Source organism: Artemia sp. Qi Xiang Cuo, chromosome 19 (assembly GCF_049724085.1).
Source record: "Artemia sp. Qi Xiang Cuo chromosome 19, ASM4972408v1, whole genome shotgun sequence".
Lineage (NCBI taxonomy): Eukaryota > Metazoa > Arthropoda > Branchiopoda > Anostraca > Artemiidae > Artemia > Artemia sp. Qi Xiang Cuo.
Genome location: NC_142812.1, coordinates 16,619,755 through 16,640,683, shown reverse-complemented (window position 1 = coordinate 16,640,683; position 20,929 = coordinate 16,619,755). Strand labels below are relative to the sequence as shown.

General features: G+C 33.7%; 1 protein-coding gene across 1 annotated transcript in view; it reads right to left on the bottom strand.

The window, feature by feature from the left end:
• Faa (fumarylacetoacetate hydrolase) overlaps nt 1-20,929 on the bottom strand; it is a 47,921-nt gene that overhangs the window by 6,858 nt on the left and 20,134 nt on the right. Inside the window, exons 4-7 of the mRNA XM_089105604.1 lie at nt 19,609-19,749; nt 17,116-17,366; nt 7,499-7,705; nt 102-250 (exon numbers count right to left, since the gene is read on the bottom strand). Coding sequence (XP_088961730.1) covers nt 102-250; nt 7,499-7,705; nt 17,116-17,366; nt 19,609-19,749 — 748 coding nt within the window. The remainder of the gene's footprint in view (nt 1-101; nt 251-7,498; nt 7,706-17,115; nt 17,367-19,608; nt 19,750-20,929) is intronic.

Sequence of the window (20,929 nt, the reverse complement as noted above, 5' to 3'; positions counted from 1 at the left end):
GCCCTTTTTCCAGAAAATCTGATGCTAATCCCCTCTACTAGAAAGTTGACACTGAAGAGGATAACCAACCCTGGAGGAATGAGAAGAAAGACAATACATACAGGGCCACTAATAGTACCAGAAGCAAGTAAATCTCCAACTCTTAAATTACAGCCAGAGGAAGCGTGATGAATAAGCTGTTGCTTCATTGTCCAATACATATATTTGAAATTTGATTTGGTTACAACTGACTCCTTCGTGGCACATCCAGCTGAAAAAATAACAAATATATATCGTCAATATATATCGTTACACCTTATGATCTTATTTGACATTTTAATAAATTGAGAGATGACAGGTCTGAAATTAGATATCATCGCTGTAACATTTTAATGGTTGTATCTGAGATTTTGACAGATGGCAGATCTGACGGTTGAAATCGTCACTACTGAACCAAATGATCGCATCTGACATTTTGACAGATTTGACATTTAAAATCGTTGGTGTTACATCTAATGGTCGTATCTGACATATTTAATATTTGACGGGTCTTACATTTGAAATCGCCGCTGTTATATCTAGTGGTCATATCTGGCATTTTGACATATTTGACAGATGACAGACCTTATATCTGACATCGTCGCTGTTGCATCCAATGGTCGTAACAGACATTTTATAGTATGACAGATGACAGGTCTCAGAATTGACATCAACGCTGTCCAATCTAAAAGGTTATATGTGACATTCTAACAAATTTACAGATGTGACATTTGAAATAAATAATTCCTTAGACCACACTGCTTTTCCATTTACAAAGAATTAAACAAGAAAAACGGGTTTTAATTTCTATAAAGCAGTGTATACAAACACTTAATTAAACAAAAATACTCCGAATATTTCGGTCCCACATCCGGGAGCCTTTCTCAACGGAAAAAAAAAATTCTTACAACAACATAAAAAACATACTAAACAAACAAAAGAAAAAATATAAATAAATAGGAAAAGAAAATTCACATATTAAATGAACACTTCCATTCACTGGCGTATAAACAAAATCGAATGTTTATATTGATTGGAACACACCTTCTCACATTATATAAATGGAAATCTGTCAAAAAATGAAAATATATTTATACTTAAACTAAAACACTAAAGGTCAGCTAACCCCCGGCCCATAACCCCTAATTAGATCTCACAAGTTCATCACCCAGTGTTTGAACTCTAAATTGAACAGATTCGTTTGCTTGCAAGCTTAGCTGCAGTTCGTTTACCTTTCCGAGCATTTAACCCAGTCTGACCTTTGTCCGCAAGGTCATCTTTCGTATCCGAACTATTATTAAAAATAATGCTGGTTGAAAATTTTACCTGCTTTTTAATTAAACTATTATAAATTGAACTGATCCTAAAATCCCCTTCATATCTATTGATACTAATACCCCCATATATTATCTTTTTTATTTCTATAATTTCCCTGAAGCTTTGTAAAAGTCCTACAGACGTATCTACTATTTTTGTTTGATCAAGTAAAATACTGTGATGAGGAAAATTATAAAGATGTTCTGCAACAGCTGACTCAAACGTTTTTGGTGTTTTGTTTTGTTTTAGAGCGCAATCTATGGCATTCTTGTGCTGCTGTAGCCTATTTTCTAAAATCTGTTGTGTTCTTCCCACATAAAATTTACCACAAGAGCATGGAATTTTGTATACTCCCTTGTGCAAATTTCTCGGTACCTTGTCTTTCCCTTTATTTAACAACGAGCTTACAGTTTGTCCTGATTTAAATGCTGCATTCATATTATGTTTTTTAATTCTCTTCTTAATTTTTGTGACAATATTGGGATAAAAGGCAAAGTTATGTAATTTGTTTCTTGATTTGACCCATCTTCTTCTAATATTTTTGGTTCTATCAACTTTTTTTTTCCTTTTTTCAATTAGTTGAGAAATAACATTTTCCGGATAGCCATTACCTACTAGAATATCCTTAATAAAAATTAGTTCATTGCTTATGTATTCTGGTGATACTAATTTTAATACCCTATCAACTAAATAAATAACCACACCCCTTTTTACCAGGATCGGATGATTTGATGCGAAAGACAAGTAACGGTTGTAGTCGGTTTACGGTAAATTGAAAACGCTAGTTTGTTATTATTTCTATGGATCAAAATATCAAGAAACGGTAACTTATTATCTGTTTCCTTTTCAATTGTAAAAAGTAATTCTCCTCCCAGATTATTTAAATGTTCCAAAAAACCTTCAATTTGTGATTCCCCATAATTCCAAATAACTAAAATATCATACATATATCTGCCCCAAAATTTAGGTTTTAGAAAATATGTTTCTATAGCTAAATTTTCTACATACTCTACATAAGTATTTGCTAACAACGGAGTTAAAGGCCCTTCCATTGCCAATCCCCTAATTTGATGGTAAAAATTATCTCTAAACGTGAAGTAATTAGTATTCCTACTAGTTATTCTGACTAAATTTAATATAGTTTCCAGTTCAATTCCCGAAGATAATTCTCCTATCTCATTTTTACGTTCCTCAAGTTTTTTTGGATAAAATACTAAACGATTTATCAAAAGGAATCTACGTATACATTGATTTTATATCAAAACTGAACAATCTAGATTCTTCTGATATTTCTACACTTATAAGTTTATCTTTTAAAAATTCCAAGTTTTTTATACACGAATCTTGGAGTTATAATAAAGTTTTAAGTGTCATTGCTGCCCAGTTCTCGATTTTTACCGTTGGTGAATTAGTTGTTGAAACAATAGGTCTTAAAGGGATACCTGTTTTATGCATTTTTGGCAAACCATATATTCTTGGGCTAACTGATCCCAAATATACATTGCCAAAAATACATAAAACAGGTAAATTTTTTTTAACAACTCACTAGAACACCAAGCCCCTGAATCCGACACAGCTGTCTAATCGACCCCATTCAATTCATAGCTTCAGTCTTTACCCCCTCCCATAGAGTTCACATTTTCTTTAAATCCTTTCTTATCCCAAAACGTTCAGGGACGGCCGGCCTTTCGTTTGGTCCTGGCCAAAAAGTACAATCTTTAGCACAAAAAGCACATCCCCATCTGTAAAACAAGGCCTAGCCACCTTAGTCTTTCTCTCATTATAGCTCTGGAAAATGGTATTGAACCACATTCTTTACAGAGCTTATTGTTTGATATACGGTCAGTCAAACAGTCACCTAAAACTAGAAAACTTTAACAAGAAAACCAGAAAACTAGAAAACTCTAGAAAACTTTTAGCAAATCTTCCTCAACCAGTCAAAGCACCCAGGCTTCAAAGCCATATTAAATCGCTTCTTAGCTTCGTTCAGAGTCAATACAGCAGAAAATACAGCAACACGGCATTATATAACCGTGAATACGACAAATACATCGGCCGTAATACATTATAAAGTATTGCCGATACCACCCAAATTCTACAATTTGTTATTGCCCCAAATCAAAAAATTGCTATTACACAAATTATTTTTTTGATTGGTTACTGATGAGCCTACTAATCTGCATATATATATTAAGAGAGGACAGCCGTCTCCCAGCCTGTTTTCTATCTAGATTTTGACAATTCTGAAAATCATCCAAAAGAATCGCAAATGATCTTCACCCTCAGAGGCCCTAAACTCCCTCTATTTTTCAATGAGTCAAATCAGAGCCAACGCTATTATTTATTCATACATTATCTTTTTTCCCCAGCACAACTTCACAAATCCCTCTAGTTGGAGCAAAACTTCCTACCAGCACAACTCCCTCTATTTTTCAATGAATCAAATTAGAGCCAACGCTATTATTTATTCACATGCTATCTTTTTTCCCCAGAACAACTTCACAACTCCCTCTAGTTGGAGCACAACTCACAACTCCCTACCGGCACAACTTTCTCTATTTTTCTATGAGTAAAATCAGAGTCAACGCTATTATTTATTCATACACTATCTTTTTTTCCCCAGCACAACTTCATATGGAACAGGTGGTCGTAAAAACTTCGGAGGGGACTCATTCGAGCGGGAATTGAAAGGGATAGTGCCCTATTTAAGATTCAGAAGTGATCGGAGGGCACCAAGTTCCCCTCCCACGCACTGTTTAGCTGCCCTTCCTCCAAAGATATCCGTTCAAGATTTTGAGATAGCAATTTGTTTTAAAATAGCCTAAAAGTCAATCAACTATGCATCCAGGGATAACATGCCACTCACAGCCCCTGGGACAAGGACTGTAAGTTATGCGAGTTGTCATTGATTACATATAGGGTTTGTTATTGGTAAAGGGGGCAGGTTGAACCTTGGATCTCAAAAAAAGGCTTGTTTGGGATTCAATTATTAGTTGACAGTAGCTTTTGTCGTTTTTGGTTTGAATTATAATAGGACTTCATTTCTTTTCGACTTATGGCTCTTTACTTTTCTTTGAAAAACTTCTTTTTCGCATAGTTTTAACAAAAAAACAATTACAAATGAAAGTTCAAATAGAGATAAAATCCTTTTAATAGACAGTGTTTCACAAATAGTGATTGAAACTCAAAAAAAGTACCAGATATTTGGGTCACATATGCAGTGACCGTCATGAGTAGTAAAACTAAATTAAAACAATTAAAAACAATAGTTAATATACGAAACAAAATAAAACTACATATTGTTTAATACTCTAATTCTTTTCAAAGCAAAAGCGGAAGCTAGCCTCTTTGACCCTCTTGGATCCGGTAATAATCTCATTTCCAAATTCTGGTTACTACATCCCACATATGAGCTTCCACAAGTACATGGGATCTGATAGACCCCACTTTGTTTCCCCAATGAAGTTAGATCCTTCCCAGAATTTAGAAAACTACCTAAGGTATTATTAATTTTTAAAGCTACCTTTAGACCATTACTCTGTAAAATTCTTTTAAGTTTTTCACTTAGCCCGGGAATATATGGCAAGAAACAAAAAACATCCTTCTCCCGATTTTTCTCCAAGACTTCCTTAGAAATCTCTAGAAACTTTTTCCTTCTTTTTGAAAAAATCTGGTTCATTAACCACTCTAGATACATGTTACTTTATTAGTATTTTTCTTAGAAAAGACAACTCCTCGTCAAAAAATTTTGGAGAGCAAATACTAAAGATCCGGTCAGGTAAAGAAATGATCAAAACAATTTTGACTTGGCGAGCATGACCGAAACTATAAGACAAAAATCTATTGTTATTTGTCGGTTTTCTGTAAATTTTAAAATCCAGACTATTTTCATTTTTTAAAAGAAGAACATCAAGAGACAGTTTCTCGTTCTCTTCTGATTCAACAGTAAACTATAATCCCCCCCCAAACAATTGGGGGGGAATATAATTGTTTTTATGTAGAAATTGGCGGGGGGATATAATTGTTCTTTTTTAAGTAGAAATTATCTACATAAAAAAACAATTATAAACAATTACGATTAAAATTTGCAGGATTAGAAACAAGTATAGCATTAGGACAAGTCCCAAATCTTTTCTTAAGATAAAGGAATAGAAAAAAATATATAAATAAAACAGAATATATGACAATTAAAAATGAAATATAAAGTAATAATAATAATACAATTGAAATTAATAAAAGTAAACACATATACAATTAATGATACAATTAACACAAGTAAAAATAATAGCAATAGTGATAAAGTAATAAATAATAGTAAAGTAAAACAGTAATGAATTGTAAAAAGTAAAATGGTGTAAAATAGTAAAGTAAAAACATATTACTATATGCGCTAGAAATAGCACATCCAACAATTCCTTGAAAACTCACTTAATTAGACCCTATCATCCGCGTCACGCCTAAAAGGTGTATCTTACAATTTTAAGTTTCTAAGATAATTTTCATCATATTAAAACTTATCACTTTTTTGTCACTGCCGTATAACATTTTCTTGCAACATGTAACATTTTTGTTGTTGTTGCACTGCAATAGAAGTGAAATGCTACAACCTAGTAAAGAACGGCCCAAGGTAGCAAAAAAAAAGAAAAAAAAAGTTAAATGGGTTGGCTAAAAAAAATTGAGCCAAAAACAATTAAACGGGTTTTTAAGCCATCTGGTGTAAAATATTTTTATATAGCACTATTTTTAATAAAGCGGTTTTCATTCACATTCAGCAAAGAAGTACTTAAGTAATTTGTTCTAACGAGCAGAAATTTTTCAGAATTTTGAAAGCGGACGAAACCCTTCACAAACGACATCCAATTGAAATAGGAAGTACATCAATTCCAATAGTGAACCAATTGGATTTTATTTCCCCCAAAATCAAGAAGTGTAGAAAACAGTTCGTGGTAACGAACTGTAAGTAAGGAGCGACCCGGCTCAATATTAACCGAAACTCTAAAAAACGAAATTGTGATATGAATAGACATATCAAAAGAGTCAGATTTTTATGCTGATTTCAAATATATAAGTTTCATCAAGTTTAGTCTTACCCATCAAAAGACTCTCTTTGACTCTCTGTCACAACTTTATTTTTAAAACAATAAAAAACTTTAGCGTAAAGAGCGAGGTGTTGAGGAGGGGACAGCCCCTTTCATATACAGAATAATTTCTGTAATTTCTGGTCGTTTTAAGTTTTAATGTCGCTCCTTACTTTTAGTCAGAAAAACTTGTTTTTTTATTAAATAAAATACATAAACGACTATGCAAAAATGATTCAACAAATAAAAAACAACGATTTACAATATCCTTAAAAACAAAACTGAAAAGAAGGCCAATATAAATTGAAAATCTCGAACACTTTTAAATTCTGAAAAGTGGGGGAAAGGGGCGAAGCTTATGCATAGAGAGAATATTTTCAACCTTACGATACAAATTATCTATCTTAGCTAACCTCAACGGCTCTTACTTAAATCTCGAGACTAATTCTTTGTTACTAAAACAAATTAACAGACAATTTGTTAATGAAACGAAACACAGTCGAGAAGTTTGCTGAATGTAAGATTTGAGAAAACCGATTTCATAGCCACAAAGACAAGTGACGTGTGACAGAATGCATTGGACGTGTATAATCTGGGCTATATATTGGCACATAAGAGGCGGGGGAGTGGTATGGTTAGGCTAAGGGCACTGTCTAGATACTTTACCCCTACCCCCTAATGTGCAAATATATAGGCCAAATTATATTATTAAATAAACTAAAAGTTATATGAAAGTTATATTTCATTAGGATTAACCTAACTTCGCTTCTTAGGTGTGTTTCGTTAGTTAACAAGTAACCAAATTCGAAATCCAAGTAAAAAAAAAAAAAAAAAAAAAAAAAAAAAAAAAAAAAAAAAAAACTTGCTCCCTTATATTAGGGGTTTACAGTTCTGACCTTGAATAAGGAAAATCACGTTTTAGCATAGGCAGTACTGATGCATCTGTACTTTTTTTTTTTTTTTTTTTTTTTTTTTTTAATTCCTGATTATATACAAACTCTCATAGTTTTCATGGTTGTGAGGTAAATTACCAAACCTGAATGGCTGTGAATTATAATCACATATAAAGCTCTATCAATACATACGTCTTATGGCAACCTCCAGATTGATATCAAAATTATATGGGTCCTCATGAACAAGATGTTTCATAGGTACAGGATCTTGAGGGAAATTTTCTATTGTGAATGGTTTCAAAGCGTCCATTGTAACAACCCAGGGCGAGATAGACGTTCCAAGGTTCTTAGCCAGGAAGGGTCCAAGAGGAACATACTCCCATTTCTGAATGTCTCGAGCTAGAAGAAAATAAAACCCAAGTCAGGGTGAGTAGTAGTTCAAGGTATGTAAGAGGGTCAGGCATGAGCATAACAAGTATTTTTGTTCGGGAGAGGGGGGGGGGGCAAAACAAACTAGTAAAAACACAACCAAAATTTGTTTATATTTTTTTCAAAATTTGTAAATTATTCCTTACGTTTTTATGATTCGGAAGAAATCTAGGAGTTCAAACTTCGTAACCCCCCCCCCTCCCTGGATATGGCCTTCGGGTCAGGTAAAGATGAGCTCTGAAACAAGATGGCAAAATTATGAAGCAGACCGCCACTGTGTGATTTCCAACAAGTAGAACCAAGGTCCAGGTCCAAAGCTCCCACGTTCCGAACGGATCCAAAAAACTCCCTATTTATACAAAAGAATAAATTTATCTTTCTTGCACGAAAAGATATACTGTAGTAAACTAGTAAAGAGCTAAAAAAAGGTAACGGTAATGTAATAGTAAAATAAAGTAAAATAAAGTGATAATAATAAAGTAATAGTGATAAAAATAGAAACGTGTTATACAGTAAGCAATTTACTGTAATAAAGCGCAGCAATAAAAAATAAGAGAAGAAGAAAGAATCGATCAGACACGTAGAAAAGAAGGGGGCTACAAGACTACAAGCAATAACTCATTTATTCTAGAAAATGTAATTTTAGGAAGTAGAGATTACGAAAACGGGACTCAATTTCTTTACTTTCCTACCCAGCCAACTTGACTAGGGTCGAGTTGGTATTAGGAAGGTATTAGGAAGGTATTATGAAGTTATTAGGAAGTTAGGTATTAGGAAGTATTAGGAAGTTAGGATCTTTTTGAATTTTATTGAAGGTTTTTTTAATATTTGCAAAGTAGTATACCTGTTTCCTGCGAGGTGTCCTTTCAACAGCACTGTCTTTGTACGGGGTGGGGAGTTGGTCGGAGGGAGGTTGGACGGAGAGAGTTGCAATAGGTTTTGAGTTTTAAGCTGCCGTTTCACAAGTACCATTTTTTTTGGGGGGGGGGGGGAAGACGATTTTGACTTTTAGTTTGAATTTTACTTTATTGAAGACTTTTAACTTTGAGTCATGTTCATGATTTTGTTTAATTTCTTCAATTTCACTAAGGACAACTACTTGTTAGGTGGCCAAAATGTCTATAGAGTAATGTACTAGTTACTGTTTCACCGGCACTTTCTTATCATCGACACGTTGCTCCTCCCCGATAGTGCTTAGGAATTTTTTCAGTGCCAGTTTGGTTTCGTTGACGAGCACTCAGGGCGTCTTCAACAACCAAAACGGTGAAAACTTGCAAAAAATTTTAAATAGTAATTGAGGATATGGCGTTTAAATGGTACCTAACATAAGTAATGTGCCAAAAACAATAGGCTTATTTAACCTTATTTAGGCTTATTTAATAGGTTTATTTAACCGAGGATTTGTGCATGAGGTAAGTCTGTGCGAAAATGGTCCCCAAAGTGCTCATAGACGAAATGAAGGCCCCAGTGTCATGACGTGTGATGACCTGTTTGAACGTTACGAAACCAATTTTGACTTCTTAGACATAGTGAAAATTGGTGACAAAACATAGCTTTTCGAATATAATCCTGAATCTGAACGTCAGAGCAGCGAGTTGCACACCAATGGGTCTTTTCGGCCAAAGAAAGCAAAAAACGAGCAAATCGCGGTTAGAGGTCTTGCTCACCTCTTTTTTTGGACAACAAAGGTTTAGTGCATCACGAATTCATGATGGGCAGACAGTTAACAACCGGTACTGCTGTGAAATGCCATAACGGTTAAGGCAAATGGTTCAACAACCACAAAAAGACATTTCTGACGATTGTACCACGATAATATACGGAGTCAAACCGAACTCATTGTTCGCGAGTTGATCGTGAAAATGGACGTCGCTACACTCCCTAAGCCACTGTTCAACCCAGATTTGGACCCACCGAGCTTCTTTTCATTCCCGAGAATCGAGAGATCATTCAAAGGACATCACCATGAGATGGTGAAAGGGGTAAAAACGCTTCAACCACATGTCTATGAGAGATCCTCGTTGATGCCTTCCAGGAAGCAGAGGAGGAGTAGGCAAAACGCTGGATCTTGTTGGAAGGATAGTATTTGAAAAGTGTTCGTACGTTTATGTTGAGTAAATGATGTTTAACGACAAAATTACCGGAACTTATGGGACAGACCCTGAAGGTTAAGTTTAATCACCAATTTAATTTTACTAGAATCAAGTCAATTAATTAAACTATATAAAAAATCTCATATCTACTTTTCAATAATTGCATTTTTTTGTCATTTACTCCCCTTTTCTATGTCTCTGTCCCTACTTTTCTCTACCATTTTTTTCCATATCGTCGCTGTTACGCCTATAGGCCAGACATTTTTAAATTTCTTAAACAATTACCAAGCAAGTTTGCTAAGGTACATTCAAAGGTATAATCAGCAGAATAATGTATGTTCGGTAACACATCGTATCTAATATGTTTAAACTTCACAAATAATTACCAAAAACCATTTGCCGAGTCAGATTCAAAGGAAGGATCAGCAGGACATGAATGTTCAATAAAACATCAGTCCTTCTAATCTATATTATCCTGCTGACCTTCCCCTTGAGAACAGCTTAGAAAAAGGTCTTGGACAATAACTACAGATAAGTGAAAATGCAACGTTTCGGCGTCAGGACAACTACATATAATTTAAGAAACCGACTATTTTTTACTTAGCCCAACCCCAAAAGCAAGCTTTTGGGGGTAACAATATTTCTTGCATTGTTTAATCTATTGTGAACCAGTTTAGCGCTTTTAAGAATTTAAGAATTCCTTTTAAGAATTTTTCAACTAATCAGATTTTTTTTTTGAAAAACCTGATTGATTAGCGCCATCTGAATCTAGGTTATGGTAAAATTTCATCGTGAATTTTAGCAATTATAATTCACTGCTTGTATTAACTAGCTACTGGTTGCAGTGACCAATTAACGGCAGAATGAAGATTACTTTTCGAACAGAGAACTTTTGGTTCCTTAGTTTTACAAATATATTTTAAGACCACACTGGCTATACACAAGGCCGGACCCGGGGGGGGGGTTGGCCCCCCCCCCCCGAAATGCTTGTCTGACTCGTAAAAACGTAACAAAAATGGATATAAACACATGTTTTATGTCTTTTTATTTTTTGTGTGTAAATTCCCCCCCGCCCCCCAAAAAATCTTTGAGTAACCCATCAGGTTACGCAAAAATTTTTAATCCCAAAAGTTTGTCTGGTGCCAATTCTTCTAAGAGGTTAAAAAATCTTCTTTTTTTTCTTTTTTTTTATATTTTTGATACCAAAAGTTCGGCGTCAGGACGCTGACGTTCGGCGTTTCGGCGTATATGTAATTTAAAACACCGACTATTTTTTACTTAGCTCAATCCCAAAAGCTTGTTTTTGGGGTAAAAATTTTTCTTGCATTGTTTAATCTATTAGGAATCAGTTTAGCAAAATGAGTTGATTGATTGTGACTCTTGAAATTTAGTCCATTTATAGATTTCTTAAGGTTTTTTAGGTTGTTCTTTCTAATTGAAAGTTTCTATCTTTTCTATTTATTATTGGTTTTTCCATTAAGGCAGTTGTTGAACAGTATCAATAATATAATATTTCAAAGCTTTTCAGCCATATTACAAGAAATAGCATAAAAATAAAACTGGTAACAAAAGATGAATATAATCAATAAATTAAATTAATGTAAATTAATTATTTTAAATAATTACAGTCAATAAATTCGAATTTAGTTGAAGGAGCTTATTCTAGAGTTAACAATAGAATGCACGTATCCTCAGAATCATAAAACGCTTCCTTAGTGAAACTCCCCAAGATTTACAAGTTAGAAAGATGTATTTCCTAGTCTATGGAACAGCATTTCGACAGACGTAAAAAACTGATATAAATCAAGTTATTATAAATTAAATTGAAATTAGATGGTTATAACAAAACGAAATAATAATAAAAAAAGAGAAAAACGAGGATTATACAAGCCAGTGAAACATATGAACTAAAATGCAAATATTTCGGTCAAGACCCCCGCTTGACCGTCCTCAGTGCAGGATAATAACATCAAAATTACTAATAAAACTCCATGGATACTATAAAAAAAATTCAAACCTTGAAACGAAACGCAACTAGAATTTGAAAACCCTCTCCATGTAACGGTGAGAGGGTAACTGAATGAAAAAATACAGTATTGAATGGGAATTCAATTTTTTAATTTATACAGAACATTTTTAAAAGCTAAACGCTTTCAGGGTAAAACATCATCAGAGATTAGGTTAGATTGCAAAATGTGATTTTTTTTAATATTTAAGTAAAAACGATCAGAATTTATTAGTTCATTATAAATGGGGCTTTAATAGGTTTCTCCCGTGTCTCTATTTAGAGCAACCTTTCGGTGAATGTACTTTTTTTATCTCAACTGCCTCCCTGAAAACTTGAATGAGACCTTCAACAGGGGCAATAATGGAGGTATTATCGAATAAAACGAAATGGTGCGGGTTGTCATACACATGCTGAGCTAAGGCGGAATCAAAAGTCTCAGGCATTTGGCATAGCTCCATAGCTTTGTCGATTGAGGACCTGTGTTCCAACAATCTCTCGCCCAATTGCTTATGGGTTCTTCCAACATAGAAACAGCCGCAAGAACATGGAACCCTATAAACACCACTGCCCAAATTAGGGCTCGTTTTATCTTTACCACAGTTAAAATAGTTCTGGATTTTATTAGAATTTTTGAAGGTAACATTTAAGTTATGTTTTTTAAGTATTCTTTGCAATTAGTCACCTAATTTGCGAAAATAGGGCAAAACAGTAAAAACTTTCTTATCACCCACTAAAGGGATGATATCCGTTGGAGGTTGTGGAGATGATAAATCGTTTTCTGCCTTTTTTTGTCTTTTTTCTATGATGGATTACAGTAACTTAATGTGATATCCATTGCAAAACAAAATGTCCTTCAGATAATTTAATTCTTTGATTATATGAGCCTTTGAACAAATTCTCATGATGCGATCAATTAAAGATATAACTAATCCTCTTTTTACACAAAGAGGGTGGTTGGAAGAGAAATGCAAATACCTATCACTATGTGTAGGTTTTCTATAAATTGAATATTCAAGGCTGGGAGATTTGTTGAAGATTAAGACGTCTAAAAAAGGCAGTTTATGATTATCTTCTAGTTCCAAGGTGAACTGAAGGTTGGAATCGAAACTATTAAGATGAAGTAAAAAAAAAAAGACACAATTTTGGCCAGTTTTGATGCCATTTCGATGTATACATCATGTGATATAAAAAAATGTGAATTTGCTCTTCAAAAGAAACTAGAAGATAATATTGACCGGATGGATTACAAAACATTAGATATTGAAACCATTATGCAACTTGTTCGCCTTTGCAATAGATATTCCTTATATTTTTTGGTACAACAATCAATTTTTTACCCAAACAAATGGGCTCCCTATGGGTACAAGCCTTTCAACTTTTTTGGCCACTTTTTACATGGAATTTATTGAAACCTCCGCTTTGAATACTTTTCCTCTGAAACACCGCTTCTGGGGCCGGTTTGTCGATGATGTGATCTCCGTCTGGAATCACGGAGAGATAGAACTTAACGCTTTTTTACTTCATCTTAATAGTTTCGATTCCAACCTTCAGTTCACCTTGGAACTAGAAGATAATCATAAACTGCCTTTTTTAGACGTCTTAATCTTCAACAAAGCTCTCAGCCTTGAATATTCAATTTATAGAAAACCTACACATAATGATAGGTATTGGCATTTCTCTTCCAACCACCCTCCTTGTGTAAAAAGATTATTAGTTATATCTTTAGTTGATCGTATCATAAGAATTTGTTCAAAGGCTCATATAATCCCAGAATTGAATTATCTGAAGGACATTTTGTTTTGCAATGGATATCCCATTAAGTTACTGGAATCCATCATAAAAAAAAGACAAAAAAAGGCAGAAAAGGATTCATTATCTCCACAAACTCCAACGGATATCATCCCTTTAGTGGGTGAGAAGAAAGTCTTTACTGTTTTGCCCTATTTTCGCAAATTAGGTGACTAATTGCAAAGAATACTTAAACAACATAACTTAAATGTTACCTTCAAAAATTCTAATAAAATCCAGAACTATTTTAACAGTGGTAAAGATAAAACGAGCCCTAATTTGGGCAGTGGTGTTTATAGGGTTCCATGTTCTTGCGGCTGTTTTTATGTTGGAAGAGCCTATAAACAATTGGGGGAGAGATTGTTTGAACACAGGTCCTCAATCGACAAAGCTATGGAGCTATGACAAAGGCTCGAGACTTTTGATTCCGCTTTGGCTCAGCATGTGTATGACAACCCACACCATTTTGCTTTATTTGATAACACCTCCATTATTGCCCCTGTTGAAGGCCTCATCCAAGTTTTCAGTGCGGCAGTGGAGATAAAAAAGTACATTCACCGAAAGGTTGCTCTCAATAGAGACACGGGAGAAACCTATTTAAGCCCCATTTATAATGAACTAATAAATTATGATCGTTTTTACTTAAATATTAAAAAAAGTTACATTTTTCAATCTAACCTAATCTCTGATGATGTTTTACCCGGAAAGCGTTTAGCTTTTAAAAATGCTCTGTATAAATTAAAAAATTGAATTCCCATTCAGTACTGTATTTTTTCATTCAGTTACCCTCTCACCGTTACATGGAGAGGGTCTTCAAATTCTAGTTGCGTTTCGTTTCAAGGTTTGAATTTTTTTTATAGTATCCATGGAGTTTTATTAGTAATTTTGATGTTATTATCCTGCACTGAGGACGATCAAGCGGAGGTCTTGACCGAAATATTTGCATTTTAGTTCATATGTTTCACTGGCTTGTATAATCCTCGTTTTTCTCTTTTTTTATTATTGTTTCGTTTTGTCATGATTAGCCAGTGTGGTCTTAGAAATTATTTAGATGGTTATAAATTAAATAGAAAATTAGGTTTGTTTTTTTTTTAGAAAATCCAACCTAATTAAGGTTTGAGATTAAACTTAATTTTCGGGAAAGACAAAGAAAACGTTCTAAAAAGAAAGAGGGTACTAGTTCACTCTAAATTTTATTTGAATAACCTTAGAATATCTTAGAATAACCAGGAAAAGTTTGCATTAAATAGATTAAAAATAAATTTTTAGGTTATATTAGGTTTTACCCCCTCCTTATAACCACAAAAACACGTAAGCCCGGCGTAACATAGAGGTTATTGCCATTAATGTTTGTATTCTTGTCTGTGGGAAATACATCTGATTGGTTAAAAGTGATCGTATGAAATTACTTTCAACCAATCGGAGGCCTTTCCCACTGACAAACGTACAAAATTTAGTTGCAATAAGCTCTATTGAATGCGAATAAGGTCTGTTTCATGAACTATTTCTGCGACCCTTTCAATCATCGATAAGAGACACGTACTCAGGTTATTAATGAGTAAAAAATAAACTCCATAAAGCATATTGTTTACTAACAAAAGTTAAAGGGTTTCACACTACAACTCCACTTTGTAAACTTTACATAACTCCTATTTGGGAACTTTATACAACTCCACTTTGGAAACTTTTTTTTGCAACAGAACAGAAATAAGCTAAAATTTAATTTTACTGCAACGTTGTTCAGTACTTCAAGCATTAGTAAAAAAAAAAAAACCATTTTTTTTTATATTTCTGAGAAGATGAAAGAGCTATCGCTAAGTTTTTTTTCGTAGCGGTACAAGTCATTTTGTCACACAATTGAAATTTTTCTTTTTTTTATCTCAAGCGAAGGCTCAAACTTGGCGATTCTGGCCAACTGGTTGGAAATAAAGTTGATACCATGCTAAGCTCAGAGAACAGCTTTCAAGTCCATGTATCCCAGTCAAGGCCGTATCCAGGAGGAGGGCGGTTAGCTCCCCCCCTCTGAGATTTTGTCTGACCCGTAAAAACGTAACAAAAACAAAAATGGATACAACAATTTTTTATGCGTTTTTGATTTTTTTTTGTACCCCCCCCCCCCCCGAAAAAAATCCTGGACACGACCTTGATCCCAATCTGAGCCTTTCCTTGATTTTTTTTCTTTTTAATGGAAGCGTACCTTTTTTACACGAACGCGTTAATTAGCAAAAAATAAAAAACTAACTTATGGGTTTGCTGCCTTTTTTGTGTGCTAACATGATCAGAAAACTGGGCTATCTAAAAAAAATGTTAGATAACACACGCGCGTACTTCTGAGATTTATTTCTGAGAGATGAGTTTATTTAATACTAATGATATTTAATTAACACTGATACAATTAAATATTATAATATCAACAAAATATTAATCAAATTAAATTAAATTTATCGAACTAAATTAAATACATTCATATCAATTAAATTAATCAATAAATTATATTTAACTATAACAATCAATAATTTATTAATGAATATTAAAAAAATGAGTTTATCTAATATAAAAGATGAGTAATGTTTAAACAAAGAGATTGAGTGCAAATGAAAGTGATCGGTTCGATTTAAAAACCGGTAAAAGAGTCTCGGATTTTCCGTATAACCATCATTTATATATCTATCATCAAGATCGCACCCAGGGGGGGGGGGTTAGGGGAGTTTGATCCCCTCCCCTCGCCGAAATGTTTGTCTGACTCGTACAAACGTAACAAAAAATGGATATAAACAAATTTTGTATGCGTTTTTTTAGTTTTTTTTTTGTGTGTACCCCCTCCCCTTCAGTACAATTAGTTTACTAGTCACAGACCTAAGAAATCATTATTTAGGAGAATTGTTTTTTTCTTGCGTAATAATACCATATTATAATTATATTTTAATATACCATATAATAACAGCATATAATATATTATGTGTAATAATATACTAAAACATATTATAACATACATGATAATTTTACATTATGTAATGATAGAGTCTAATATATTGTATTACTAAAATACATTTTAAAAATTAAAAATAATTAAAATACAATAATAGTCATTTCTCGCTTAACTGATGATTTTAAGAGTCTTTTTTTTTACTTTTTTATTTTTTTTCTCTTTGCTTACTTCTCTAGTATTTTATTCTAACGTCGTGAAAGAGGATATAAAAAAAAACATTGTTTATTACTACAAACGGTATACATGCTTAATCTTAAAGAAATTGGTTTACTTGCAACAGATTGTTTGTCAAAAAACTTTATTTAGTAGAGTTGTTTGTTTCTACTTTAATTACAATAATATCATACATGTAATAAACAATATATCATAATATACATGATAATATTATACTTTATTATGATATTTTCTGATATATACTATAATATATTACAATAATTCAATATGATAATTTTATAACAGTAGTAATATTATTATATAATAATATATTGCAATAAAAACTCACCACTCCAGTCATTAACAAGAACCATTCCAAAAATAAAGTCTTCAGCATTCTCCATGGAAATTGTTTCACCAAGCTTATTTTCTTTGCCAACAATGAACCCCATTTCTAATTCAAAGTCAAAGAGCTTACATGGGCCAAAAACAGGAGGGGCATCGTCTTTAGGGAGTGTTTGACCATTTGGCCTTCGTATGGATGTGCCACTCACCACAACAGAGGAGGCACGTCCATGGTACCCAACGGGAAGATGCTTCCTTAAAAAGAATATCTATCAAATCTTTGTTTGAAATTGGTTATTTGCATAATACAAGGCCAAAATGACCCAAATTCTGTCTCGGTACAAAAACAGTTTAAATCCTGAGACGGTGAAAAACGAGTCATGTCTAAGCCATGAATTAGCTTGGTACAAGATTTACCAAAGTGAAAAGTTAGGACAGGTATAATACATACATAATACATACTATAAAACACTATAATACATACTATAATACACTATTTAATACATATATATACATACATATATACATTATATATAATACATACTATAATACACTAGGACAGGTATAATACTTTTATTGCCTGGTCAAATATGCACGTATATGTCTATTGATTTCGCTAAACCAGTGGCAGATCCAGGGGGGCTGGAAGGAGGGGAGCGTACATGGGGGAGCTAACCAATATTTGCATTGGTTAAATGTCCAAGAGCCTGTAACCGAAATCGAAGCTAAAACTGCAATTTCAGTCACATATCTGAAATGAGTATTTTCTGAAACGGTTAAACCCGATCCTGGTGTTAGCCAATCATGTGTTCGCCAACCGTCCTCTTCAGCTAGCCGTCTAAGGCTAAACGTAAAGCAGGTCATCCACGGTTGGGGTGGGAGGATGTCGTTAGAAAAAATTTAAGGGAAATGGGAACTTCCAGTAAGAGTGTAAAGAGGGAGACTTTAAGTAGATTGGGATGGAGGAGGAGCGTGCGTAGCTGTGTTGGCCTCAGGCACCTTGATGCTGGAGTGTGTTGTTAGTAGTAGTAGTAGTCATGCATTAGAAACATCTCATCAATTTAGCCCACTCCCTATTCGCCCAATTACAGATCCTCCCTATTGGCCCAATTAAAGATTCCGACAAATTCCCAATTACAGATTCCGATTGGCCCCAATAGAGACTCCCTATTGGCCCAATTACAGCTTCTTATTAGCAATAAAACACACACAGCTTGATACAGTTTTTTAACTTGATATAGTAAAGAACGATAAATAAAAGTTCAAACTGAAACTCTTTCTAAAGCCCTTAAACATAGCATTTAAACCAGACATTAGTACACCTAAAGTTGATGAGAAGCTTCTGTGATGAAAATCCTCAGAAGCAAGTGTAAAACTAATAAAGTGTGAAGTGTAACTAATAAAGTGTAAAGCAAGTGTAAAAAGTGTAAAACTACAAAACAAGGGGACCAATCTTCGCTTGATAAAATGAAAGACAGTTTTGAATTTCTTTCGCTAAACGACTTTAATTTCATTTCATTTTTTTATTTTATTCATATATTCATACATTGGACGTCTGGGTTAATTGTGACGTCATTCGCATGAAAAGGCCCTAGACGAATTTTCCCAAAGTTGTGACAAATCTATATCGCTTTTTTTCATCAGAAAATGATGGTATGCCAATTTTCAGAAAAAGAATTATATGTAAAAATGCACAAATAAATATCAACACGATTGCTCTTCGTTCAATGAATTAAGGTTAAGACATGGCGCAGTCGCCACCTCACGAAGGAGGACCACAGTACCCATTGGGAAGAAATTCCCTAAAAAAAAACATTTGTTTTAAGCCTTTCATATACATTTTATCTAAGTGAGAATAAGTGCACTAAGTTTTATTTAAAATACACTTGCAACACACGTGAGCATGCTCCATAAGAAATGGAGAACATCTTTGAATAAAAGGGCGCGATAATACGCAGGGTTGTCATGATCGAGGAACAAATTTATATATTTTAAAAAACTATCAGTTTCTTTAGGGACGGTCGTGGCAATGCTATTTTACTCAATAAAGAACATCAAATTGGACTCCCTAAAAGTATGTACTAGACATGCTAATAGAATAACATGCTCTAATTGGCTAGCAATCGGGAAATGTATCTGAATCGGGATTGTGAAGTGAAATTAAAATTGAAAATCAATAATTTTTTAATTGTCGTTTGCTGAAATTACATCACTGAGTTCGTCGTGTTCGTAAAACCTAAACTAAAAGTTTCAGATTCTTATACGGAATCTTTAGAGAGAGTCAGTCGGCTTTTTTTAGTCGTGGTAACAAACCAAAACACTAAAAAATTGAATTTTTAGAACAATATAAAATCGGTATGAAAATCGGCACGATTAGTTATCAATTGGGCATCGGTGCATTTGCTTTCCCACAAAACATGTCACCAACATTTGTCGCATTGTGAATACTTTAGAAAAAATCGGTACAATCAGTATGAGAATCGGTATAATTACTTACCAATTGGGCATCAGAGCATTTGCTTTCCCACGAAACATCTCACCAACATTTGTAGCATGGTGAATACTTGAGTAAAAATCGGTATAATCTCCGATTGTCACAGGTAAATGCATTTCAACGTCCGATTGTCGCACTAATGCTCTAGAAAACAATTAATTATATCTATGAGTATAAAAAAAGAAGAAAAGGGGCTTTATTAAAAGAAACTAACAAATCAAGAACAAATCAGATTTTTATAAACGTGTATGGGTAAACATCACCCTACATGCACAATCACTACCAGCCATTTTACCCCCCCCCCAAAAAAAAATATAAATTAAAAAATAAATTAAATATTAACGACCTAATGGGATGGCGAAGACACAAAATAAAAAAATAGTCGTCTACTCTATCTCCTCGTCTCCCTCCAAAGAAAACAAAACAAAAGATGTAGATGGCACTTCGAAGATGGCAGTAACCATCAATAAAAACAAGTAATATGGTTGCGCAGCTTTTGACAGGTAGTCACCGAAATCTCAGCCATTTTTGGCATGTAATTGATGTTTAAGTGAGAGTTCTTTGAAGTATGAACAAATTTAGCATTGAGTTTCACTAAACATTTTTTTAAGCAAAAGCCAATACGCCTATGCAATCAATGATTGAGTTGGACACGGTGTACGGGGATTGTGCCCCATTATCCCCAACAGAGAAATCTTGAATTAAGGTTTCTTAATTACATTCCTGGCTAATGAATTAACTGCCTTAATGATTATCTTAATTAGCTTAATGATGATTTCAATGAGAATAATATATTGGCGATTCAATTAGAATGGTCCCAATCTAAAAAAAACATATTCTATTTTCTCTCGCATTTTTGTGGGTGATGTCAAATAAATATTTGATTTCATGGATGTTTTTTTTTAATAATTAATTGTTGCAACGTAGACATCATTTAAGATTGAATTTTCACTTCTTTTTCGCCAGTCGAAAATTGGGAGGTTTTTCTTTTCAAACCTGGCTCAATGTAACTATTTTTGTGCACAATTACGGCAACCTCATTTTTTTAAAATGTTTTTTTATGGATTATGTTTTTTTATAGATGAACGTTCAGGGCACCAAAGGAAGCAACCCCTGAAGATAACACAACTATTTTTCACAAAATGGTGCTAAACGACCGTGGAATTAGAATGAGAGATATACTATAACACAACTAATGTTCACCAAATGGTGCTAAACGACCATGGAAATGAGAGATATACTATAACACAAGTAATGTTCACCAAATGGTGCTAAACGACCATGGAATTAGAATGAGAGATATACTATAACACAAGTACTGTTC